The sequence below is a fragment of the Epinephelus moara genome, chromosome 7 (assembly GCF_006386435.1).
Source record: "Epinephelus moara isolate mb chromosome 7, YSFRI_EMoa_1.0, whole genome shotgun sequence".
In the NCBI taxonomy this organism is placed as follows: Eukaryota; Metazoa; Chordata; class Actinopteri; order Perciformes; family Serranidae; genus Epinephelus; species Epinephelus moara.
Genome location: NC_065512.1, coordinates 37,264,047 through 37,291,850, shown reverse-complemented (window position 1 = coordinate 37,291,850; position 27,804 = coordinate 37,264,047). Strand labels below are relative to the sequence as shown.

Here is a 27,804-nt window from a genome sequence, read left to right as displayed (position 1 = left end):
CGACCCTAGTTTCACAGATGCAAGACACTGTACTGTACCGATGACGCCATTCAGCAGCCTGTCACCTCGTGATGGCAGCCGTAAGAGAATGCAGCCTGCGTGGGGTTGCGGTAGGTGGGGTGCTTCTAAGGCCTCTGCGGTTTGGCTGAAAAATGTTTGCTCTGGAGTTTAGTGACTGTGGATGAAAGGTAGCTGCTGCTTTTTCCCTTAATCACTGTGTAAACCTCTGACCTAAACATACTGTAGTTAGTGCTAGGAGTCATTATTATTCTTACAGAACAGTCTTGTCATCAGTGTGTTCTTTGCTGTGTTTCTGGAGGGATTTTTGTGATGAACTGTTGTTTTACAGTGCCAACCATCTTCTCATTTTCCCTCATTCATTTCAATATGTTGATTTCCTACATTTCCCATAATGCAGCAACTCCAGAATGTTGCAAAGTTGCAGTCACAGTAATCAACAAAAATTAAGCCAGTCCCTGTGAATTCTGCACGACCTTGCAATTTTGTCCACCACAACTTCACTGCAGATTTGATTGTTTAAAACAGGTAAAAAATCTCATTTCATTGTAGAGCTGCATGCAGCATATTGATTCGCTCAGCCTCTCTGTTTATCATGAGACTACTCCTGTGCCTGGGACAGAGTCATACACAGTGACAGCAGGGCTAACTGGTAGCACCACACGGCTAACGTTACCAAATATTTAATGACAGAGCCAAGCCGTTTTTTGTGTGTGTGTACGTGTGTGCGTGTGTGTGTGTGTGTGTGTGTGTGTGTGTGTGTGTGTGATTGTTGGGGCCATTTAACAGCTTGGTGTGTGGTGTTTGCTGCTGCTACTGTGCTAGCTTGTGCTAACATGGTAGAGAGAGCAGGAGATGCTTACAGAGACAGTCCATACCCCCCAGCATCACAAATAGATTCTAACTCTGTTGGAAGCACTGAATGCTCATAATAATAGGCTCCGAATACAAGACAGCATTGAAACTATTTAAGCATATTCTCATACAACATTTCGTATGATATGCTACAAGTTAATACCCCACAAATGACATTACGTCTTTAAAGTAAAGTCACGTTACATAATGAGTAACATTATAGAGCAACATATCCTCATACAAGAGTCTGTATGATATCATATGTAATGCACACACAACAGTTTGTATGATATCCTCCAAATCAGCACTTTACGTATGACGTTATGTCCTTAACATAAGGTTCCATAATTAACGTAAAGTCATATAATTAACATTAAGTTATGGAGTTTAGGTTTAGGTAAAGAAACATGGTTAGGATGTACCCTAAAATGACTTTCACTCAAAGGTCACACGGTTCTGAACGCCAGTCTCCCGGGGAAGGTCCCAGGGGAAAGTCCTGTGTTCTTTGACCCATCCACCACCCCAACTCCGTACTGGATTGCTTCCGTCTTTACTCCTTAAGTGCATTAGTCAAATGATCGCAGCTTATGTTACGCAGTTATGCACGAATTACTGGCTCATGATTACATGGGATATTTACTAAATTTTGTACATTACTTTTTGTAGGAAAACATAGGAACAGCACATGAAAACAGCCTGGAAATTTTTGTAATGTTCCTTTGCCCCGGCAATTTCATTGCAAAAAACACACCTATAAAAATTGTAACATGCATCACAATTTAAATAAGAAAAAAAAAAGCTGCTGTGAATTCAGACATTTCAGACCACAACAATCCCCCCAAAAAGTCTGTGACTTTATACAAAGCCCAGAGAGTGGATGTTGGGTGACTGTAGGTGATGGAGTGGCATAGTTTTTCAATCTTAAACAACAAAAGAAAATAGGTACTGTACGCTGCAACATGGCATGCATTCTGGTCTACTGAGGATGTAGAAGTTAGTATCTTTGATTGATATCAAAGCTTCTACTTGTCCACGTGTCTTCTACCTGATAAACATACGGGTCTGAAAATGTGACTCTTGCCCTTTGATTTAGAGGGATCAAAAATAGATGAATAAAACAGTGGTTCTCTTCTTTACTTCTGTCAAGGCCATGTTGCATTTTGAGCTCTTTTAATTTTTAGGCACTGGTAACAGGAAAGATTTTCTTTACAGTGATATCAATATTCACAATTGTGGATCTGTAAGCAGCAAATGTAATGTGCCTTTACTTAATCATTTACTTTGACAAATAATAATTAATGGTAATGAATATTATTCATGCATCAGTGATCTGTGTGAGACTTTGGCTGTCGAGATGTCTCATCCACTCAGAGCCCACAGAGGAGGGGTGTGTTGTGGATTGTAACTTACTCATGTGCAGGGATGAATTGATGGGACTTTAATGGCCATTTAGGGGACTGTAAAAGGCAACTAGGTGTTGAGCGATGCCACCATGATCTTTCACAGTCAGCCTGCACTTCAGATGGAGAGGAAAAGTGGGAGAGCGAGAGAGAGATGGACGCTTACATTCATGTGTAGAGCCCTTCACAGAATCCCATCTCCATTGCTTTGGGCATGGGGACGGCACTGGACAATCCCCGCTTGTTTTAACGCCTGTTGTTTCACTCCCCTCGAGGCATCCTGTTCATTCTCACTCAAGTGTGTGAGGTTAAATAGGCTCACATCATATTTGGGATGTGGGGGTGGAGTTTTGGGAAAGTGTGGGTTGCACATTTCACCCCCTCCTGCTTTCCCCTCTTTACACTAGGGCAGCAATGAGTGGGCACTCGAATCCCAGAACAGAAACTGAGGTCACACTGGATTGTACCACCAGCATCAAAAGAATACGTTCAGACCATAAGGCCTCTGAAAACACACGCTGTTGAGAAACAGGGCAGAACCTGATGTGCATTTAACAAGCCATTTTAAGGGTTGTATGGTAAAATAACTGACAAGCTCATTACAGGCTGATGGACCTCATCAATCACTGGAGGCGCTCCCCTTCGTCTGGAAGAGGGACACACAATTGCAGCGGAAATAGGTTGTCTCAGGAAAACTGTATTTCCAAGTCATGCAACAAGGTCTAACAACCCTCTTCCTATGCCAGTGCCTCTGTAATTCTTAAACTACAGAAGAAGCGGACCTGCGAAACCTAAGCCAGCTCCAAAATCTCCAAAAGGGAGCAAAACATAAAGAGATTCAGTCTTCAATACTCTGTTTGATGCATGATGTGTCATCACCAGCACAGCACAAAGATCTTCACATCACATCCTGTCTGAACTCCTCACACACTCCTTGTTTCGCATACTGACTCAACGGAAACCCAGTTTCCCAAAAGCATTTTAGCAGTAACCTCATCATTGTCTATCAGCTTACAAAGGAACAATGGTGGTCGCAGCTCTGGGGTCTTCTGGGGAAACTCTGCCCCAGGTCATGGGAGGTCAGTTAATTTGTAGGAGGGGGATGGTAAAGCTAATTTCATTATCTCAACACAAGATAAACTCCACAGACAATGAAAAGGGACATGTAGTTTGTTTTATCTGAACACTTTGGCTCTGTTTATTTGCCATCACTTCTTACAGCATATTTCGTCTTGAGTTAATGGGTGAATAAAACACTCTAGTTTCAGCTTTACTGATTTCATGTCTTTTATGATAGATATCTTTGGGCTTTAAAAAAATAGAATGAGATTTTTTTCACCATTGTCTTACATTGTATAGATCAACCAAACAATCAATTAATTGAGAAAATAATTGATAGATTGATAGTTAATGAGGACAATTCATATTGCAGCCCTACACAATTTAAACTTTTTTTGTGTGACTAAATAAAAACCTGGCAGTGATGAAGAAGATGAGAAAAGAGAAGCACCAACTAACGAGTGCTGTAACTTACAATTAATTAATTAGTCAGTCAACCAAAAATTATTTGATGACATTTTGGCAGTTTTTGGTATTTCTGTCAAGTAAAAAAACAAACGTGTCTCAAATGTGATGATATGATTGACTTCCTTTTTTCATTGGCATTACCTTGACCAAACCATGTTAAATCAAACATTGTGCAGGATTTGTTTCTATTGACTCCATCAGGTCGGCATAATTTGTATTTTTTTTGTTACTTTATAGACACCTAATGATACTTTTCCACCTTAAATGTAGCTAAGACTGCCTTTTATCCTGTAAGTTTGAAGTGATATTGTCCTTAACAAATGGGATGAATCACTTTTACCCCTTTACCACCAAAACTAGTGCGTGTATGCAGGGTTAACACAGGAAACTTGCTTAAAGTAGGTTATACACTTCTTTCTCATTGCCAGTAGATCACAGCTGTATAGATGGTTCTGCTGTAGACGAGTATGTGTTTCTTTCTTTTTTATTTTAATTTTAATATTTCGTGGCATGTCATGTTCAGTGTCACGCACAGGCCGGAAAACAGGATAGTAAACAGTAGAACGCAGCATGGAGGCTAGTGAAAATGTTGCAGTGGTTACGTCTTTTTTATACCTCTTACGTATTTCGTCTTTCTTTCAAATTCGGTGCACACTAAACCATGTTTGGAACAATGTTTGAGCGCTGCTTGTGCAGAGACGGATGGATATTTTGTGGTGGTGCGTCATTGCATCTCACCAGTAAAGGGGCAACAATTTGTGTGTTAATCCAGGTGTTGTATTTCCATCACTGCCAATTGGAGCTGGAGCCAGAGCCAGAGCCAGAGCCAAAGCCAATAAATACCCAAGACTACTGCAGTCATTTGACTGGAGTGTGAACATTGATTGTAACCTTTCCCGTTACGTACAATAGCCAGATGTTAGCAGGTGTTCGTGTGTTTTTTTGTGCAGTGGAAAAGGGGCTTCAGTGACTGAAATGTTCGGGTTCCACAGTGCGGCCATCCAAGACTTTGACGTATAGCATTACGGTCCTGACAAGATCAACTGTCGGTGTACAATTTAGGTAATTTTAAGCAACGTGTCCTCATGCAACAGTTCGTACATCCTTAATGTAAAGTTACTGTGGTTAGGTTTAGGAAAAGTAATGTGAGGACATAGCCACCTCAAATTGACTAAAGTTTACATGGTTCCAAACACCAGTTTACTGGGGAAAGTCCCGAAAGTAAGTTCTGTGTTTTGTGACCCACCTACCACCCCAATGTGCCTCCTAACTGGACCGCTTGCGACCACTTCCTTCTTTACTCCTGTTAGTGCATTGGTCACTTCATTGCAATCTTCCAAAATATCTGGGTCATGCACGAACTACTGGCTCATGATTACGTAGGATATGTGTGAATTTTGGAGTATTCATTTTTGTAGGAAAATATACAAACAGTTTTAAGTCATCATTTTGGTGTCTAGCAAATAGTGATGGGTCTGTTGGATAGTATGATGGAATATGAGAGCTCATGGATGTTTTCCTTCACCCTCTGGGAAAATTAATTCCCAGCTGGCTGTTTTAAAAAGATGATCAGCTCTAAGTGCCATCAGGCATATGACTGTAGTGAAGAGGATCATGATTCCCCCTCACTGTATCATTAACACTTCCTCATCAAACAACCAACAGGCTTTGCTATGTGACTGTGAGCTTTTGAGATAGAGTGACACAGGCTCGCAGACAATGGCATATTGTCTGCGGTGTTTGCCGCGGGCCCTAATCTGATACAGAGGCCAGTGATTGGGGTCTATGCAGAGGCCACTGACGAAAAAATGCAGCCAACATGCAGAGAAAGAAAGAGGGGAAGGAGGTGGGATCTGTTTGTGCTCCTGACTCTGGGGTTTGTGTTGGGAGGGGAGAGGGGAAGGAGTTAGTAAGTTATGATTTACACTAGGCCCTCCCATAGCTACAAAGTCGACGCAGCCTCAAGGGCAGGGCGGCTGGGCTCATTTTCTTACGTTTCCATATGATGGGAGATATTAGATTCCAAATCATGCTGACTCAGTGCCAGGCCACAGTCTCCTTTCTGATGGAAGCTGGAGACAGGAGACAGAGAGACAGAAAGAGTCAGAGTTGAGCTTGGATATAGAGACATGTGGTTGTCTTTAGCAACAAGCTCCACAACCTTCCCCTCCTCCCTCACAACATGTCTGTTGCTGCCATCATCTCCTCTCTCTTCTTTCCCGTCTCTTGCACTGGCTCTGGGCCAGAACGAGGTTTGCTTATGTTTTGTAATCAGCTCATTAGTGAGAAAGTGGGATGAAAACCATGCTGGTTACAAGCAGGGCCATCTTTGCACTAGGCTGTTTCACATGCAAGACTCATATGTCAGGCCGCTCTCAGACTGAACTCAGCGGTGTCAACAGGTGGTCACAGCATAGCAAAGCATAGTGGAAAAAATGTTGGTGAAGACAGCAGAAAATCTACATACATGTCAGTCTTATTCTCAGTTATTTTTAGCAAAAAAGAACACTGTTCAAACAGAAGTAAGTTTGAAAATTACATGCATGTTGCAATATTAAAATGATTATATTAGTGGTTGGACTGTGACTTTTGGTTGATTTCATTAATGTCACCTTGAGCCACATGTTCATTAGTCCAACTAAGCTAGATCAATTAGAGCACACAGTTAAAGTGGCACTCCTGTGATTTTACACATACAGGTGAGTTTGCTTGTCATGGGGAGTTTTGCCCAGCTTGTGAAAACAGTTGTATGATATCTGCTGTGGAGCTTCCTAATCCCAAATGGGCTTTGGGATCACTATTTTTTTCAACAGAAAGCCTGCTTTACAAAGTGAAGTTGTGTTATGTTAAATATGTTTGGCCATGAACCAAGTAAAGATATACCGTTGGTTACATTATGGGAAATGTAGAATTACATTATTTTTCCCATTCTACATTAAACCTCAGGATGTCTCATTCCCTTCTAGGGATTCACGATATCAGAGTTTTTGACGATATCTGATATGCCGATATTTAACAACTCATTTGGCCGATAACAGATATCAATATATATACACTCTTTTCCCCACCTAATTTTAGTGATCATCAAAGAGAATGCACTAAAGAGCCACTACGAAGTCCCTTCTTTGCAGTTTTTAACACAGAATCAAACAACGGTGAAATTATGCTGCTCTAGTGTGTGACAGCATTGCCAGCATACCAGAAGGAAAAGAGGACTGACAGGCATGACATGTAACACAACAGCCACCAATGTGACATATAACACGTGTTAGCAGCTCTTTATAAACAATAACAGTGGCATTGACATGGCAGTAACAACCATTTACCGCCCGTTATATGGCAACTGATCTCGTCCTTTTCTCAGAGGGTGAGGAGCTCCCGGACCTCACTGTTTTCCCAATTTGTGGACATTTTCAGCCACTGTTCTTCTTTGTTGAGTTAGCCGCTAACTGCTTCTAGCTGCTTTTTAAATCTCCTGTGGTAGGTTACACGCAAAACATGTTATGAAATTGATACACCCGTCCCATCCTGCCAGTTGCCCCTTTTACATAGATGCTGACTGCCTCTGATGCCAGCTTAAAGGAGAGACAACTCTGTCCCCCCTTGTTCCGCAACAGCAAGGTGGCATAATGGTGAGATATTCCCACCTTTAACAGGCAGTGTAAAAAGGATTTGTGAAATGTATAAATCTGCCCACTAGATCTGCAACTATCAAAACTTCTTTAATTCCAATTTATTAAACAGGAATATTCTGTGGTTTCTATACTGCTCTATCTTCTGTCTATAAACTGAGTATCATTGGGTTCTAGTACAAACAAGACATATGAGGATGCCATCTTGGCCCTTTGAAAACACTAATCGATTATTTATAGACCAGCAAGCAACCAATCAATTAATTGAGAAAATGATCAACATTTTAGTTAACAATAAAAATAGTCGTTAGTTGCAGCCCTCATGCCCACAATAATTTCAAAAAGATCTCCATCATTACTGAAACATCTTAAAACTCCTTTTCTTGGTCCTCTTCCAGTGGGACAGACACAGCCTGGTTACTTTGTTGAATTTTAGCTTGTTAAGTCTTCTCCTGTCCCCTCTTGCTTTTCATGATCACCTTTGAAGTGTTTTAAAATAGCCAAACTCAGGATCTAGTTGGTTGTATTTCCAACAGAAGGATCATAGAACAGTAATTTATTTGCAGCAGAGTGCTCAGAAGGCTAAAATGGTGAGACAGAGATACATTTTCAAATTTAGCTGGCTTAGTTTTGACATAGTTAGTGACAATTACTACAAGATCTCACCTGGTGACATGCTCTGACAGCTGATACTGGCAGGTCCTGGGCCACTGACATCCCCCCAACATCAAGGGAAGCCCCACTCCCGGCACCAAAGGCCTGAGATCTGACTTGGACGCAGCAGCAGCTGGCTTGTATAGGCCAGCAATGCACAATCGCAGACACAGACTGTCAACTATCACAAGCACTGTATTGGAGTGCTGAATTCACCGCAACAATGTGGAAATTGCACCACAGTGAAACCTGAGTGTAGCAAATGCCAACTTTGATTTGGCCAAATCTTGACTCACTGGCTGGTAGGCACATCCGCTGTGGTTCTGCAAAGGAACACACACACACACACACACATATACACACACAAAGCCTGTTTTACTCAAGTAGTTGCGAGGTTACTGACAGCTGAAGCAGTCGAGAGTGAGTGCTAACAACACATTTAAGATGAATGACCCAGTCCAAATGCTTCAGAGAGGAAACTGGCTCAACTCAGCAGTGTGCAATGTGGCACCAGTGACAGCTGTGACTTTTACACACACACACACACACACACCTCCAGTACATGCTTACAGCGACAGTTAAGTGTTCATTCAGCTGTGAGGTGTCAGCAATTAAAACATCACAGTTTTAAATTCAAGATTTTTTTAATATCAGTTAGTTACTGCCAGTTTATTTTTCAAGAAAAAGTTCATAATATAGAATATTTGAAAATGTAGTAAAATGTGATTCACAGTTTTCTAGCACCCAAGCTGACATATGGAAATAGCTTGTTTTTCATTTCACAATAACATACGTCTGAGATGCTCACATTTAGTATTTCTAGCCACATTAGCAGCGTTATTCAAGGGATGGCAGTTTCAGTTGGTTGACTAAAATATCACAACAACTATTAGATGGATTGCTCTAATTTTGCCAAGACATTCATAGTTCCCAGAAGATAAAGCCATACTGATTTAGGTGATCCCTGGATTTTTTTTCTCTAATTCCACCATGAGGTGACATCTTTGTTTTTTTAATGAACTGTCTCCATAACCTTTGGATGGATTGCTTTAAAATGTGGTACACACAATGATAATCCCCACAGAAGGAATTGTGATAACTTTGGTGATTTCTGATGTTTCCCCTCTTGTTATCATCTGCTCAATATTTCACTTTGAATAATACACAAATCCAATGACTACTTTTGCGCCACCTTGTGGTGCTGCCTTCTGTTGGTGACAACAGCAAAGGTTGTCGATTATCAAAATTATTTTGGCAAACTGATGACAAACTTTGGCATAAAATGTAGACATTGTTGTCAGAAAGAAGAAATCCCTCCCACTAAACATAGAGCTGCCATTTTTTTTGTTTTTTTGGTCTGGTTTAATAACCCGAATGTGTCTGTGGTTTCTCGTAGTGACTTGCGTAAATGGTGGTGTAGATAATGCACACAGATTAGCATGTTTTTAACACTTTAACACAGTTAAATTCAAGGCTTTTTACTAGGACACCTAGGACACCATGTTTAAAACAAACTTACTTCTAAATATGGCTATCAACTTAACTGATAGGTCTAAATTATCGTTTGTTAATTATGTTTTACGACAAGGTGGCTACATTACAGTGGGCTATTTATGATTATTTGGTACTTTAAATTTGCAACAGTGAAAGCAAACAAATCTGTCCATGCACTATTAAATTCTATATAGCCATTGCTATTGAGGTTTGGCAAAATTTAGAGGAAAAGGCACCAGGCTGTAGACATGTTGACACGTTTCAGGTGATTAAATGTTAAAACATTTTTTTATTCGGTGTATAGGCTACACATTTTTACTATAGGAGAATGTACTGGCGGAGGTTACATCCTTCTGTAACCATACCTACCTGTCTGTACATTTGTTAATTAGGGTTAAGTTTATTCTACAGTTACATTAGTATCTGTTCCCTCACTGGAGTTTTTTGATTCTCTGAGGACAAAAAACCCCAAATTGCACGTAGATTCCTTCCTGCCCAGGACTATGTGTAGGCCATGAGCTCCACATCTGTTTTCTGTTGGTCGAGGGAGACAAAGAGATCAACCACAGGATATTGCCTTTACTAGCAGGAAAGGTCAGGTTCAGGGGTGGGGTAAGAACTCATCCACAGGGCTTTTCTCTGCTGTTTTAGATGCCTTTTATATTACATCAGTTGTTAGCTGCTCATTACTCTGTATCTTCCGCAATCCACTGGATGATTGGGTTTTGGTAAGGGATTGAGTCCCCATGTGCAGTTGGCAGATTGTAAAGGTTTGGAACAGATAGGAGATTTAAAAAAAATGTGGAATGAGGCCAAGGAAATCTCTTTTTTTTTTTAATCCCTAATTTACATGACTGTGTGATTACAAACAGGATTGGCATATTTGAACAATCTTGCTCCAGGTCAATATGATAAATCATTTTGAATTGGAATTTGATCACAGGTTGAATTTCCCTTACTTTCTAATTTCTCTTATTGACCAAGCCATGTGAAGCACTTAAACGGCTGGGCTAGAAAACCTGCACCCTTGTTTGAGAAAGCATATTGTGGCAATACTCTTCTTCTTGCTTGACTGACCTGAATCTATACATGTGTGACAGCCTGTACTGATGTTGTTTCAACCTCTGAATCAGACTAATGGCTAATGTGTTGCTGTCAGACCTCTCACAATCTACCTCATGACCTTTAAGACCTGAGCTTTAAATCCTCACATGGAGACGTTTCTCCAAAGAGTGATTCACTCATAGAGAATGCACTCCGTCCTAGTCTAAACTTGTCTGCTCCCAGAGGTCTTTGAAACTTGCCGTCCATCACCATAAACATTCTCAGTGTGGTATGAATTGCTTTGCCGTGGTATCACGCAAAATTTGCTGGATGTTTTAGATTTTAAACTTTTTTACAAAGTAGAAAGAAGTAAAAAAAAATCTTGAAAAGGCAATATGTATCTATACTACATATAGTGACATTATTCTTATTGGGTCTTGAAAGAGTCTCAAATATTGTTTGTGTCTACAGCTTTCTTTAGAAGAAGGGGTCTCTGTTCTGAAGGCAACAACCACACTAATGTGTCCTCATTTTAAAACGCATAACTATTGTTACGTTTATGACTGGGGTCCAATATAATCCTAAAATGGGGACCTTTGAAAACGCTTCTGACCCCGTTTTGCTTTTCAAAACTTCAGGTTGTGTTTTAGTCTTGACGGGCAGCAACATGTCAGGCCAAAACATTATGGTGAGTTCTACATACATTTAGTGATTTCATCCTCCTTGTGTTATTCCCACAGCTTTCTCTGCCGATAGATAATGCTTCCGCTTCTGTTCTAATCTGCACTGTATTTGCTTTGCAATGATTCCCAATTTATTTTCCACTGCCTTACTGTTACTTTCAGTATCAGTTCTACCTCATCATCAGTCTAAACAAAGACATCTCTGGTCTTACTTTTCATCATCTTCGTAGTATTTTCTGTAACTAAGCAACCAACTGCAGAGTGGACAATCTCCTTCCCAGTTACACCGGAGAGTGCATGCCCAGTGTATGTAAATGGTAATGTGATATGTGTTTTCAGGTGTGGTCAGTATGGGCAGAGATTATTTCTGAAACTGTACTAAAACGCTTGTGTGTATCAAGATCTTTTTTAAACAATAACATAATAGTGTCCTAAAGGCCCTGACACACCAAGGTGGTTGTAAGCCATCAGTCAGTGTTGGGCTGTCGGTGAGCACCTGTCACCCTAGTTGATGTGGTGTGTCCAGCACCATTGCCCCTCATCGACCCCAGTTGGCTTGTTTTTTTTTTTCAATTCAGCATGATGAATCAATGACAGTGGAGCCCATCAGTGAATGAAATCACTCTGATTGGCAGTTCAGTGTTGCTTTTTGAATGATGAATTCAGTCTACCACCACCTGCTGGTGTGGAGAGTTACTTCCCCTCACGCAAGGGCAGAACATATGAACTTTTTGGCCGAGACACAGGCGACGCAAGGCGAGGTCTGCTTTTATTGCTGCCAGTTCTTTGAAGTCTATTTAGTGTATCTGGCCCTTAAGAGTTTCATATTTTTCTCTGAGGGTCTTTAAACTTGGAATAACGGATTTTTTTTTGGTCCCTCGGGGGCAGCGGGAACAAGCTGTAAATACAATATTGACATGTCATCACCTTTGAACTTTTTAGCATACAACTGCCCAGTTACACATTCAGCAGATATGTGGCAATATTAGCATTGCTTTTGAGGCGTGTTTCTGCCCATCTGGCAATTGTAATTGTGTCTGCTACTCATTCTCTAATTCTCTACTCTAATTGTTTATACTAGCCTTAAAATGTTAAAACGATGTATGGGTGCTGCAACATTAAATAAAACTTGTCAACGTGAATACAATCTGCAGACCAATTTTATCCCACTCCATAAGCTGTAAGGAAGCACAGAAAAAAAGGCTTAGGGGATAATGTAGTCTGATATAGGATCTTGGTTTGTAACCAGCTTTGTGTTACATTGATTTCAAAGTGATAAGAGCAGACTTTCCTTTCACCTCGCCATGACCCAAGGGACGTGTTGATATTTCTCCTCTTTATGCTGGCCCAAAAAATGCAGAAAAAGGTCTACGCATTTAAAAGATTGAAGTTGGCAGGGTTACAGTTTCAAATGTGGGAAACCAAAAGTGAGAGTTTTAGAAAAACTGGGGAATGCATTTTCTGAACAAACCGCGGTGAGTTCGCTGGCTGCGTGAAAAGCTGGAAGCTGGATTGCATTGCTTCATGTATAGCTTGGGGCTGAACAGCATTGCTTGAGAAATATGACTGGGAGCTAAACTGCATTTGGGCTCAGTGAAGGAGCACCTGAAGGTGTATTGCACTGGAATAATAGGAAAGGGATTAAGGGGACAAAGTATAAGATATATAGTGAAAGCAACTGATATATTTATATTATTATATTTACTTTGTTATACTATTTATTCTGTGCAGTAGGCTATCCTATATTCTTATTATTATTCAGTATCAGTAGAATACATGAGGGTGCATACGGAGGCATAATGTGTATGTTTTGTGAAAGTATGTGTGTGCTTGTTTGAGTTCGAGTTAAGAAAAAATCACTGAGATTTTTATTTTGAAAGTCCTCAGCATCTGGTGTCTGGTGTTGATGGTGTCTGATGGTGTTCAAGTACTTAGGTGTCAGAAAATGAGGTTAGAATGAGAACAAGAAAGAGAACCTGAGAACAAAACTGGGATTGCTTGCTGCAGTCCCACCAATGAGTGGCCTACCATTTGACTGTTAGGTAGCAGCCAAGACTAAAAATGAGCTGTGATGTCTAAAGTAGGGAAGTCTTTGGTAAGGTCTTATGGAGAGAAGTTAAATTAAAGGTTTCTCATGAAACTGTTGCAGAGTACCAGAGAAAGTCCGGCCAAGGTGGTTAGGGCTGACCATGTGAGGGGAAAAACAGCTGTATTATGTATGAATTATGCAAGGAGCTCTCTTGATCCAGATGTAGTGAAGGTACAGCTGAAATCCAGTGAAACAAGAAGCCTGTGTGGACTTTCTCACCACCATCACCCCTTGCTCCTACACCTGTCCACCTGTAAATTAAATGTGACAGTTCCAGCATTCCTCCTGGGTGTATCATTGTTTTTAGCCTTTTGCCCACTTAGCATGCAACTGGAAGAAGGGTTAAGAGCGACAGCAGTGGATGGTTCTGGTATGTAACAGCTTAAAGGACAGGTTTGGAGTTATCAAGTCTGTTGTAAAGAGAGTTATTAGTCACTGGAATCATCCCTCCTGTCCTCCTTTGAGTATTCTATTGATACTTGACGATATAGACTATTGCAGTCTTTTATTTATGGTGTGCCAGTTGGGAATTCAAAGCAAGCATTCTTGACCCTTAAAGTTATAAAAATAGAAGGATTTTTTTTGCTGAAACAAAATTTTTATTACTAAAATAAACACTTTAAAACATCTGTTTTAATGGAAGTCTGTTTAAAAAGTCTCCCTTTTGAAAATAACTAAAATAAAGGTGAGATGCTACGTCCAGTTGCTTTTTTTTTTTTTTCAAATATCGCAGCTAAGCAAATATACATGGTACAATAACCATCTATTTTCATATCACGATATACCCTGAAACCAGTATATTGTTGCAACCCTAGAACTGGCAAATCATCACGTTGTAAAGTTGATGTGGCGAACTTGCTAGCAAATAGTTGTCTCACCTGCAGCAGACATGGAGCAACATAAGAAATTATTTGCCACCTGACAAAAAATAATTCTCTCTCCCTTTAGCTCTGGTTGTGGTCTCTACCAACTCATTAAGGAAATATCTGCCTCTATAGATACTAACAACCCGATTGCCATAAAAGTGTAAGCATTGTACATCTCTGCAAACCATGGATATGCTACACCTCAGGTGTATATTGCCGCTGGCAGCTGGCCCCCGCTTTGCTGTGGTTCAAAACAGATGGCTCTTTTCTCCCTCTTTGGCAGTTTTGGTTATTTGGTTACAAATAATTGAAATCCACCACGTGCTACCGGTATTACTAAAAATCTGCGAGTGCAATAGTGTTTTCCATTGTAGCCCCGTTTCCACCAAGCAGTCCAGTATGGTTCAGTTTAGTTCTGTAGGCATTATTTGTGTTTCCTCTGTGAAAAGTTGTGGATGGAACCAATGGAACCATTCCTAAATGTCCCCATTTTTGGTCCCCCCTCTGTTGGAGTACCTAGCACACAGATCTGGTGCTACAAGATGGAGCTAGAAACACTGCAGTCTGTTGAATGGTCAATAGCGGACAGTCACTCTTGCTCAGGGCTGAGTTGTGGCTGGTTTTGAAGCTCACAAGTTACATTAGTAAAATATAACTATGAAATGCAATGAAATTATGTTTTGCTGCCTCTCGCAGCAGCTGGAGATGGAGAAAAAAAACTTAATTTACTGGGCAACTTTTAAGGTGTAACATTTACTTGTAATGTTACTCAATGCATGAGTTGACGACGTGAATCCATCAGCACACCTTAAATTTCAATGTGACAACTTTGACTACTCCATTAGTTTTTATTGTCTGTCTTGGATGACTTTGAGCAATGAGTAGATCTTCGAGCTTTTAAAAATATATATTAATTTTGGATTATGTGAACTGCATATATTCTAATCGGGAAAAAAGCTTGCCTGCGAAGGACTAAATGCACAAACACACTTTTTTTAAATATCCCATCGAGAGTCTCTCACTCTTGCCTGTTCTGTTTTGTTTTAAAAATGTAGGCGTGCAACCCCGTTCTGTGAACGATAAATGTGGTGCAGACTTCCATCTGTGTCACCGGTGAAATTCTCTATGCAGGAAAGCCCTGGGTATAGCCTGCTAAATGTTTACATTTGCTACTTTTGCTATTAAATGATTATAACTGTAAATAAAGACCTGCCATTCTCTACAGCATCCAGTGAAGGGAAACAGGGAACCTTATATTCAACCAGCTGTGCATCATCGCAGTGTGTGCAGATTAACAATGTTTAGCTTCCCCCAAAGCTACATGCCCATCTGCCAGTGGAGGTCTGGGCACTGGTGGAACGGGAGGAAGTGAAACATTGTTCATCTGCACAAACTGCACTGACACATAGCCGGCTGAAAATCAGCAAGGTTTACCTTTATTTTCACTGTTTTCTGTCTTGATCGCCAGTGATGTGGCAGTTCACTTTTACTCTGTCATCTGTAGGCTTTAGAAATAGCTTCTGTCTTTATCTTTTTAACCTGTTTTTGCTGCTGAGTGAGTTTGACATCCTGGATATATCCTTCAAACTCATACTGTAGACCCTTCTGTCTGCTTCACTCTGAAATAGCTTTTTCGTTTTTCCACAATATTTCTCCTGGGAGTGCAGTTTCTGTAGTTACAGTTTGGGCTCTATTCTAGCTCTTCTTTCTGCCGCTGTCAATGACGAAGTTACTGTCTCATAACAAAGCAAAATAATCTTTGGCAGTCCTGAAGCTGATTGGTGAAAAACCCAGTCAAGATACTATAGGAAGCATGACAAATTCTCAATAAGTTCTCAAAAATAACACAACAACATGTCTATGATGGAGGCACAGAAATATGCAAAACAAAACCATATTTTGGCTTTGAGTGTTTGTTATGTTAACCTACATGAGTGTCACCATCAGAAACCTGAGCAGAGAGGTCTGCAGGTGGCGCAGGAGCAGGAGACCTCACCTGTCTATCTATCTTGTCTTTGCCAAGTGAGCAGAGTGTAGGACAGCAGTTGGTGAGTCTGTCATTGTGTATGTGCGAACTCACTGTGTGCACCCATATAAATGTGTGTGTGTGTGTGTGTGTGTGTGTGTGTGTGTGTGCGTGCGTGCTGCTGCTGCTGCCAGGAAAGAGAGCCTACCAGCATACGGATCACATTGACTGAAAGATAGGAAGGAAGAAAGTAAGAAGAGCAAAGCCTGGAAATCTTCAAAATGAGAGGGCCTCTTTTGATGTGTGTTTGCATTCCTTTCAGTGTTGGTGAAAGGGGAGCTGTTGAACGGTAGTGGAGGAGAGGAACACTTGAAACTGACCGAGGCGCTAAGAAAAACACACACCGGGTCTCATAACAAAAGTCCTGCGAGTTCTGAGGTTGAGGGGGGCCTAAGGTAAATTAACTGAAAGAGGAAGAGGAGTTCAGGGAGTACAAAAGATGAGCCAGAGACTATTGTTTTTAAATTGGAGAAATTCTGCAAATCTGGGCAAGATAATTATTGACCTGAGCTGTAAACTCAATAGTCAAGTGAATATTCTGACTTTCTTGTTAAAAGATATCAGCAGAAAAAAGCAAGCGATTCTGCACTGGAGTGAAGTTGAATTATCTGAGCCTCTTACAATTTTAAGACTTGACCTTGGCAAAAGAAAACATAACAGTGACTTTCCCCATTACCTCAGTCTTTTTCCTGTGCCTCGTGTGGTTAAGTGGCATGTCTGGATGGCCCATCAGAGTGAGGGCTGGTGAAGGAAAATCAAGATGTACGACTTCTGCTATACTCTGTTAATATTTGCCGTCCTGTGCAATAACCCTGTTAAAAGAACCAACTTTTTTTCCTACCTATTTTTTGTTATGAATCAATAAATATAACACAGAACATATTCTCCTCAGTGTGAGTGGGTTGAGTTTGAAAACAGCTTTTAAGAATTTGATGAATTTGTTAAACACAAGACATATTTCTTGGCATCTGTGTTCACTTCCATAACAGTTCAACCTTGTCAAGTCTTGCACTCGGGAAAAAAACAAATGCACAGACACAAATTCTTCACCAAACCTCACTTTGAATGTTTGTGAGATACTTCACCAAAGGCAAAGACATTTCTCAATGGAAAAACATCCAGTTTTGTGGCTGTGTGGCAGGAAGGAACAAGAACAAAGCAGCCTCACTGTAAAACTTAGGGTTAAGGTTTCGGATATGGTTAGTCTAGCCTTATAAAAGGCAGCTTTGCATTGAAATGAACTTAATAAATCATTTAAAGCAGTAATCTGTAAGGTTCTTGTTTTGGTATTTGGCTTCTACACAGACATTGTGATGGTGTTCTTGCTCTGCACTTCCCAGAAATCATTCAGTAATCAGACAGCAAAGCTGATCTTGGGGTGGCTTTTTCCTCATTTTCATAATTTGTACATTTTAGGTCTGTTTAACATCACTTCCATATGACAGATCTTCAAAACACCAGATGTAGAAGTTTTGGCAACACTTTATATTTAGGCCCCTTTAATTAGCGATAATTAATAGATAAGAGCCATATAAGTCCTTATAAGAAAATTATCATCATCACTATTATTGTTGTTATTATTGTTAGTAGTAGTAGTAGTGGTACAATATTATGTTGTAAAGGCCTAGTGTGTAGGATTAAGGGTTATCTATTGGTAGAAATGTTTATTATACCTAAAACTTAGAGTCATTGTGTTTTCATTATCTTAGAATGAGCTGTTTGTATATACATTGGAGCAGGTCCTCTTCCATGAAGTCCGCCATGTTGTTCTACGGTAGCCCACCACCCCACTGTAATTCTCCTACATGCAGTTTCAGTTCTGCAACTTCACCCTAGATGCCACTAAGTCCTATATTAATAATAATTCTACTATATAATTGTTCATAATAGGATCATATAACGCATTTATTGTTAGATTATAAAACATTAATAAGCACATATAAGAAATGCATTGTTCACAGTTCAGTATTCTCTTTAGTTTACTCTTAAGTTAAAGTTAACTATGCTTCTTGCTGCTACCAGATGTAAAGTGAGAGCAATGCCTAGTTAATGCTAATAAATCTCTCATTATGCACTTATTAACAGGGTTGCTTGGTTTTTTTTTAGATTTTTAAAGTGGAAGGTCTGACATGCAGCAAAGGGTCCAAGCTGGTTTTGAACCCAGGTCAATTATTTTAGAATATTACTTTAAAGATTGTTTTGCTAACGACAATATTTTAGCAGTGAAGCACAAGTGACTGCCATATACCAAGCGGCAACCTCCGGGGCTAAAAAATGAAGCCAATGCGGAAGTGCCAAAAACTGCAGTTCTTTGAACGCCCACTTGAGGCGTCCCTGTAGACCCCATGTTAAAATGCCCAACTTTACAGCAGAAATAAACGTAATTGGGCGGGCCACTTTGAGTGATAGGCTGTTTGCGGATAGTGTCCTCGGCTTCTCAATCAGATCCACCCCTCGTTTCTCCACAGCACCAGCCCTTCGTCACTTCTGACTTCAAAATACCAAGATGGCGACGGCTGAAATGGTGAACTTGAGGCTTTAAACTGGAAGTCCATGAATCATTGGGTGACGTCACGGTAGCTACATTAAATATTTTTACAGTCTATGGGTAAAAGTTATGAAAAGTTCAAAAAGTAAGTAAGAAAGAAAGACAGAAAATCATAAGAGCTAGAATACTGTATTTATATGTAATCTTGTACTCACATTTTATCAACCTTGACCACATGTAGTGCTCATTCCAGATGGGGTAGCTGCAAAAAGCATAGTAAAAAGTGTATGTGCACTATGTATAACAAATTGCAGCTGCATGAGGTTAATTCCTGCCTGGTCCCCGTTCACTGCATGTCATACATACATGCAGTGAAGACATACATACACTTTTCTTGGTCAAAAAACAAAAAAACAAAAAAAAACTTATAAGTGCATAATAATGGGTTAATTAACCCTAACAAGGCATTGTTCTTGCTTCAGATCTGGTAGTTGCAAAAACCATATTTAACTGTTAATAAGGGCACATTTAACTGCTAATAAATGCCAACAATAAGCATGATGCTATTATTAACACTTACTTAGTTTTATTAACACATGAAAATGTTAATCAACATCTTTTAAAGACTTGTGGTCATTATTTCTTGTTAAAGAATGCTTATTACAAGGACCTTCATTTAAAACATTAAAAAAGTTGTCATGTCGGTGACAGGTCATATATCAGACATAACATAAAATGGAGGATTCATTTCTGTAACATTTATTTGAAAAGTAAAGACTGATCTTTGGAGTTTGGTGACTGTGTGTTGTAAGTCGGAGTAATCCTGCCCTGCTATCTAAAGTCCCCAGTATGTGGTCACATGGCACTAAAGGGTGGGGAAATGAGAGGGTGGGGGGGGGTGCTTATCCTGTTCGTGCCACAACGGGCTGCCCAGCCAACCAGAAGATGAGAAAAGAAGTGCACCCTTGTTGTTTGTTCGCCTTTGGCCCCTGCCATCTGTCCGCTTGGTTCCTGACACCTGTACCAGCCTGTCAGAGCTGGGCTTCCCTGTCATCAGGGGCAACGCGGGTTTGGCCTGTAGGGAGACACCGGCTAGTGGGAGGGGGGTAATGTAACAGCTCCACAGAATTAAGGAATTAAAGGTGGGTGGGGGTGTGGGGGGGTGGGATCAAGGTGAAGTTGGGGCCACTTTTGAAATTAACTCAAACCTAGCAGTTTTACTTAGTTTTTAGAACTTACTGCACTAAATTGTGCCTGGTGATCAATTTTTAATTTATTTTAATTTTTAGGTAAATGACCTGTACAGGTGCTTGTACCCCAAACCTCTCCTCATCAAAATATTGGCTCGAGGTTCAGAGGCAATTGGGAAGCAAATAGTTGGCATACTGTGAAAGCATGGAAACAGCTATTAATGTGGTGCCAGATGTTCATCAGACGGTGATGTTAAGGGGAGGATTCTCAGTTATTTTTAAGGGGCAAGCTGCTTGAAAGGCAAACTCTGTTGCTGTGAGCACTGGTGTGTTCATGGGCACGTCTTATCTTTGCCAATAGGGTTCACAACCAAAGAGAGCCTGTTTTCTGGCCAACTCTGAATAAGATAAAAGCCCATGAAAGAACACATTAAATTCTATCACAAAGGTGATGTCAGAGTGACGGAGTTCTCCAAGACAAGACTCAAGGACGTTTTGGCACCAGAGAAAAAAAGAAACAGATGCAGCCTAAACCTGTTAGTCACCCACCTCTAATCGGCTTACATTGGCTCAGTGACAGGCGACTGGCACCTCCGAAGGGTCACAGACATGGCTGCTAATACACACACATCACAATAAAGGATGACATGTTGGATATCCACATGAAACCAAAAACAGCACTTCACACTTTCAACAAACGGAAACCAGATCACTGAACAATTACCTTTTCTTTTTAATGACGGTATCATTCTCAGCATGCATAATTATATATTTGCGTTACCATGTTCTCATACACTCCAATAAGAATGTGTTTTTAATGTGCTTTGATGTGTTGATGCTTTTTTTATGGTCTTTCTTACAGCCAAAAATCACATTTGTTTCACGACTTGAGTGGTGAAAATTAATTTCCAGATTGCTGTTTCAGGGTGTTGTTTGTGTCCTTTGGGCACAAGTCAACTCATAAACACTTTAGTTTTATAAGACTTCAGACTAAAAAATGATAACTTTGGTACGTTCGTGTAAAGTTTTAATCAACTGACTTGCCATAGCTGCCAACAGGTGTGAGGTGCAAACTGAAGTGCTCCATTTGGATGCCCCAAAGCATTCAGATGCACACTAAAATATCTTTAACTTTTCCAAACATGGTAAGGAGTCCTTTTCCTTGCACCTGTGAAACATGAAGTCACCCCCTGTGATTACATCCTTGTTGCTCGGTCTTGCCATAATGTCATCTCAGCATTCTGTCAAAGCACACAGACATTTTCTCGCCAGTGCCTGAAAGCAGGTGGAAAAGCGATGACTGGGAACTAGCGGAGTGTGGAATGACTTCTCCCTCCCAGGCAGGGACTGTTTGTTCACAGCAGAGGATGATCTTGTAGGTCCCACCAAGTCAAACAAGTGGCACGTTCCCAAGTCATCGAGCCATTCACACAGACGTGAGGAGGTATTGACACAGTGTGTGCGGCTAAAACCTCAGCGCTGAGGGCCACTCACATTTACAATTGGAACAGAAGAGCACTGTGAGCTCATTACATCAAACTGAGAAACCTGTCTGTGTGTTTAGGGCCTGACCTGACAGAAGTTACACTGACAGAATAAATACATACACAAATCACAGTGTAAACATTGTAATCCACTTCACTCAATTGCAAAAAAAAAATATAATTTCACTGTCTTGGCTTGGTAGATGGTTTGGTATTCAACAAAGAAAGGTGAAACATTTATGAGAAGTTTTTCAAAATTAAGTGTATTTAGTTCAAATGAGGGGGAGAGAAATGGCTGAAGATGGAAAATGGCTTAATATCAATTTTGTTTATGACCAAAGCCTATTTCAGGAGTATTAGCAGTTTTGTGAAAAACATAGGACTTAGTAAATCGTATTTCAAATTAAAGAGTGGGTGCATCTGTGTTTTTCAAATGGAAACTCCCCTGCAGCCGTTAGCAAAAAGCTAACATAGCCTGGAAGATTTAATTTTGTAGATGGAGCATGGTGCTATTTGGTTATTAAGGTTTTCCACACAATAATTTATTTTTAGAATCCTGCTGCAACAAATTGATTTTTATTTTTGGAGCTGGACCATTCATAAGTAGTGCTCTTGGAATATATATGTATATATATGTATACACACACATATATATATATATATATATATATATACACCATTCGATTATTATCAAGAGATTGAGCAGCAGAACACCCAGCGCAGTGAAAGGGAAACTTAACTGCCTTCACTCGCCTCTGCAGCAGGGACTCGACTTTTCTGTTGACACAGATTGATAAAACCGATCCACTGCCGTAACTGATTATTAAACTTTTATTTAATCAGATGAAGACATATTACAATACAGTAAAACACTGCATTTGCACTGTATAAACACATTAATAGATCCATAATCAATGTATTACCTACAGTTAGATGGCGGTCAGCACGCTTCTAGTTTAGAGTAGAAGCTAAGCAAATTACTACTGTGACCGACTCGTTGGTTCAGCTCCTAAATAACACAAACAAACTTACCAATTAGAGGCAGCGGTAGACCAGCAACTCCTCATGTTCTGCGAGGTCTGGTGGGTGTGGATGGGGTCAGCAGCAAAATGTATTTTAGCCCCCCTTAAAAAAGGACCACCTAAAAGAATCAATATCATTTGAGGTGTATGCTGTGTTGAGATTATTTTACCACTTTACCTTGCCATCAGTAAACCCTTAACAACAGGGAATTACATATGTATATATATATATATATATATATATATATATATACACATATATATTGGAGTCACCCTTTAAAGGGTTTATCTGCAGCATTCCTGACTTTAAAATCACATTTATGGATCTAAGAAAGATTCTAAAATCAGCCAAAATCTTGACAGACTAGCATTGGTCCACTAGCTTCTTTAACTCAGTGCAATTGCTTATCAAGGTATATGTCATCTTTCTTTGCAAAAAAATTAAACGTTTTTTTTTTTTTTTTACTATCCATAAGTAAGAACCATCTTATTGGTTTGCGTATAACAAACCCACAGTTCCCATGAACTTATTTTAAATGTGTTACTTAATTTACACCACAGCAGTTGTTTTTTTTGCTAACATAAAATATATGACCTAACAGTGTCTCTCTTGCCTACCCAGGTTGTGACGTAAATTGAAGAGCAGCATGGAGACTTCAGCTCCAACAGCCACTGAGAAGAAGGAGTGTAAGGGTTCAGGTCTGGATGGAAGCAGCTTCTCAGAAATCCCAAAGAAGCCCTCACCCACCACTCTGACCAGAGGTACAGCTCTTTTCTTATTTACACTTTAGATATTTGACTAAGAGTGGACATAGAGTTGGTATCACACATAATTGCTTCAGAATGATAGTAAGCAAGGTCATTTAGTAATTTGGTGAAAAACCGGCAACGCTTCAGCTCTGTTTATTCCGCTAGTATAATATAAGACTCTTGTATCTTTTGGTTTTTCTGTAGGATCGTGTACTCTGCAGTGCAGTGAACTGAAACATTATGGCTACTCACATAAGTAGCTGGGTGGCACATGAAAAGAGTTAGAGCAAGAGATAGGGGCCGTGTGTTTCAGAGATGTCAGAGAATGGGTGATGAAAAAATGTTATAATGAGATTGAAAGACCTTGTTCTCACCTCCCGAGTGTAAATTTCATGAATTACTAAAAGAGGCTGGCAAAGCAGTGGACGACATGGTGTATCAGAGTCCTCGGATAAAGGCTGGGTGGAGGGAAGCACCTTTGAAATGCTAAGAAGATGTCGTATGACATTGTGGCGTTAGTAGTGTTTCTGCTTAATGATGGGCTTGGTGGCCTGCCACAAGAGGAGCCACGAGCATTAATTGTTTAGGGATGCGGGGTGAAAAACTAGGACGTTTCAGTGCGCCCTCCCTGGCACCTCCACAAAGAGGCCACAAGTTTTTTTCAAACCAGCAAAGAAGAAAATATTGCACTTGCCATGACATGAATTATTTAGTCATTTACACAGTTATGACCATTGTGCGTTATGTAGGCTGTGGTGGTTGAATTTCATAACCTTGCACCACTGAATATAAGCAGTCTGCACCCATCATGGCTTATTTGTGCTTGGGAGGTACCACAGAGGGTGCAGGGTGAGTGAGCTTCCCACTATAAAGGGGTCATAATTAAAAGATGAGAGCTCATGTTTTCATTAGTGAATGTGTGATGAAAACTCCTTATAACGAGGCTTGAGGACCTTGTTCAGGCCTCTGAGGTACCAGTGTTATAAATTACTAAAGCCTGCTGGTGGAGCCGGCTTGTGGACACTCAAACCCCTCTGGAAGACATACTGGCATCATCTAAGGGGGCCACTGCAGGAACATATCATTCAAGTTGCTTTACTGTTTAATGAAGGGCTTGGTGGCCTGCCATTACAAAGCTCACTTTGTCCCACGGGGTAACAGTAAAAGTAGGACGTTAGTTTGTCATTAGATAGTTTTAATGCTCTGCTTTTGTTTTCAATTTGATTATTCTTTCTTTTTATTTGAACTCGTTCTCAGATTAGTATGCATGTGGAAACAAAATGTGGGGCAAATGTGAATAAATCAGGCAGCTTGGAAACATTCTTTGGAAGATGTCACAAACTGGCTTACTTTAAGGTCCTCTGTATTCCGCTTACTTGTATTTGAATTGCAAAGTACTCCAAACCATGCAGACTAAAGTTTTTTAAGCTTGAAAATGAACCCGCACAATACAATAGTGTAACTTAAGCAGAAACAATCTGAGAACATCTTGTTCACCCTAATCAGCTGTGTCAGTTGCCCACAGATATCATAACTTGTTTCATGAGAGCTAACTTTGCTTGTGTTTCATAGAGACATGCCTTGCCCTTTTGAACTTGTCTGTCTCGAATTGTGAAGACATAATGGAAGTGTGCCTGGCCACTAATGTAGAGTGTGAGTCAGGGTCCAAGGGGAAGTAAAAGGAAAGAGGATAGAGGCCAGGGATGCTGGCGCAAAACTGCAGGTCGGGTTTAGTCTGTGTGATAGGAATCAGGCCTCTTTCTCAGGGCCTTGTTAATGGTTTTAAATGGGCACCCGGATTTTGTGTGACAGCCTGCATCTGTCTCGCAGCTACAGGGCGTGCTTCCACAGGCACAGCCCTTGCAACCTGACTCCCCGGCCCCGGGATTTACGAGTCTGCGTCGGCTTGTGCTTTACCATGTCAGAGTAACATGTGTCCAGATTAGGTACCAGGACTGTAAAACATCTCATGGTTTCAAAGGAATACCTGTGATTGATGCGCCCCCTCCTTCCTGCTACACACCACATGGACGCTCAGATGTGCTGTGTGCTGAGGAAGAGCAACGCTTTCAAACACAGATCTGCCAACTTGTTGTTTTACGGCCCTTATTATGTTCTGGGAAAGTTTGCCAAAGAGAATTTTTCCATCATCCCTCACTTTGGTGTTGACTGTACGAGGCCAGTGGAGCAGACAAGCTCACTAACACTCTGATTATTTCTGCCTAAGCAGTGTGTTGTATTCATCTTTCTTAGAGTTCAGCCGCAGCTCGCAAACTCCCGACAGAGACTGATGTTGTTCAGCATAAAAAACACATTGTCCACAGACAATTATTCACAGCTTTGATATATCTAAGGAGGATGCCAATGAGAGGCACCAAAAAAAAATGACCTCACCTTTGTCAACACTCGCTGTCTCACTTGTACTCAAGCAAGAATGCAGCGTTAAATCAACCAACCTCCATTTTTTTCACATGAAAATGGATTGGCTGCAAGTCTGACTCAGAGTGGTCACCGCAGCACAGATGGATGAAGAAGAGTAGTGTGGTGTAATTAGTCTTGCAGGGAGTAGAGCGTGGCTTTGCGATAAGGAGCCATGTGTTAATCATGGCCATCATGGGTAAGTCTGAGATGGAGCTCCAGTCTGAAGAGTCTCCACTGGGGTCTCCGCACTGGCCACAAGGTCTTTCTCTGGAGGGTGCTCTGGAGCGGGTCATGGCCCCCCCTGGCAGAGAAAAATGTCCCAGAGCAAAATAGACCCTCGCCTCCCCCAGCTCCCTCCCTGTCCACAGGCCTACTCCAAAGGGACAGCCACTAATCTTCCTGAGAAAGAGATTTCTGCCTTTCTTTCTGTGCTCCTAAATGAGGCTCTTACGCTGCTGTGGTTCCACAGACCGGGTGAGAGGTGGAGGAGGGGGTGGGGTGGTGGTGGTGGTGGGGGGGCCTCAGTGGCCAGGGTTATGCAGGGATGACCACATTCATGCCAGACCACTGTGCCCCCTTTTGGTTTAACTCCTTGGCCTCTCCACCTAAGTTGAAAGAGAAGGGAATCAGAATCAGAGAATCCATCCCCTGATGTTTCAAGTATTCTACTGCCAAGAAAAAATCCTGGTATTGTGTATTTCTGCAAACCACAAATACAATACATTTGTACGTTATTGTGTAGCAGACACGTTATGTTTTAACATCATTGTGTTAACATGGGGTTAGGTTTAGGCACAAACACCACTTGGTTATGATTAGGAAAAGATCATGTTTTAGCTTAAAATATCCGGTTTTAGGGCCGCAATCCCGGCTGGAAACACAGCAATGTCTCTGTAAAACACAAACACTTTTCAAGGCACTGGCTAAACAGTGATGGGTCGGTACAAAACAGCCATGTTTGGTGCCTAAAAGGTGGCTGGCAACACTGTGATATCTTGCTAAAAAAAACCTATTTTGTCGCTTGTTGGTCTTGACCAGTGATTTCAACTCGCCTAGGTGACACAATACCCACCATCCTCTCCACCTCCAGATGACAGTTAGCTCACCACTTCTGGTTAGGAAAAGATCAGGTTTTGACTTAATATACCGGGTTTTGAGGGCACAGTCCCGCTTTAAATTGCAGCAGTTGGTAGAAAAACTTTCTGTAGCAGTATCCCCACTGGAAAAATGCCAATAGGTTGCAAAAAAACACCCTAGGTGGCTAAGAATCGGATGGAAACATGGAGATGAAATGCTAAATCACAACCAATTTTGTTTGTTGGTCTCAAACACTGGTCTGCAGCTTGGCAGGCATCTTGCCAAGGTGGTACGACATCCACCACCATCCCTTCTACCTCGTGATGACAAAGTCAGCTCATATACTATGTCGATTTAGAAACGATAATACAAATGTAACGTAGCTGTGCTTGGCAGAAATGTAAAATACCAACATTTTCTTCTTGTGCCTTGGCAGTCTACTGAGCATAAAAGAAAAGAAATATGCAGTTCGTCCCAATGGCAGTGATACTCTGTAACAGTCAGACAGGTCAATTGTTTTTTGACCAAGGCAAACAGACTTTTATGATAACTGTGCAGGGCAATGCAGCTTCATGTACAGTATCTTTGCTATTTAAAGAAATACTGCAGATCAAGTTCCAAGGCTGTATATACAAGAAACACCTCCCCTGGCTTCTCCAAACATGTCATGGATTTCATTTTTAACAGCCCAAAGTACATATTGGTGTCCCCAGTGTTGAGAAAGACTCAGCTCTATCAGGTGTCATCTACAGTAACATTTTATAACAGCATATCAATAATGTCTTTCCTGATACTTGAGAAGACCTGCAAGCAACAAGCTTACAGGAAGGCCTATTGACCAAGTCCCATTGTTGTTTATTTTCCTGTCAGGGTCTATAGCTGCACACTATCAGGAATCCACTGCCGTCCTCCAAGAATGACTTCAAGAGAGGCCGATATGGTTTCTGTCCCGGAATGACTTTCAATTTATGGCCTTCTATTTGCAAACTTATAGCTTCATCATCTGCAGAGTCAGTTTACGCTTAGATTTTGTGCCTGATATGTCCAGTGTATGCCTTTACTTGACACTGGACACATCTAATGA

At 40.8% G+C, this 27,804-nt stretch overlaps 1 protein-coding gene across 1 annotated transcript in view; it reads left to right on the top strand.

Moving 5' to 3' along the window:
- The window catches only part of gli2a (GLI family zinc finger 2a), a 107,929-nt gene that overhangs the window by 2,410 nt on the left and 77,715 nt on the right, over positions 1–27,804 (top strand). Inside the window, exon 2 of the mRNA XM_050048313.1 lies at positions 23,095–23,234. Coding sequence (XP_049904270.1) covers positions 23,120–23,234 — 115 coding nt within the window. The 5' untranslated portion in view covers positions 23,095–23,119. The remainder of the gene's footprint in view (positions 1–23,094; positions 23,235–27,804) is intronic.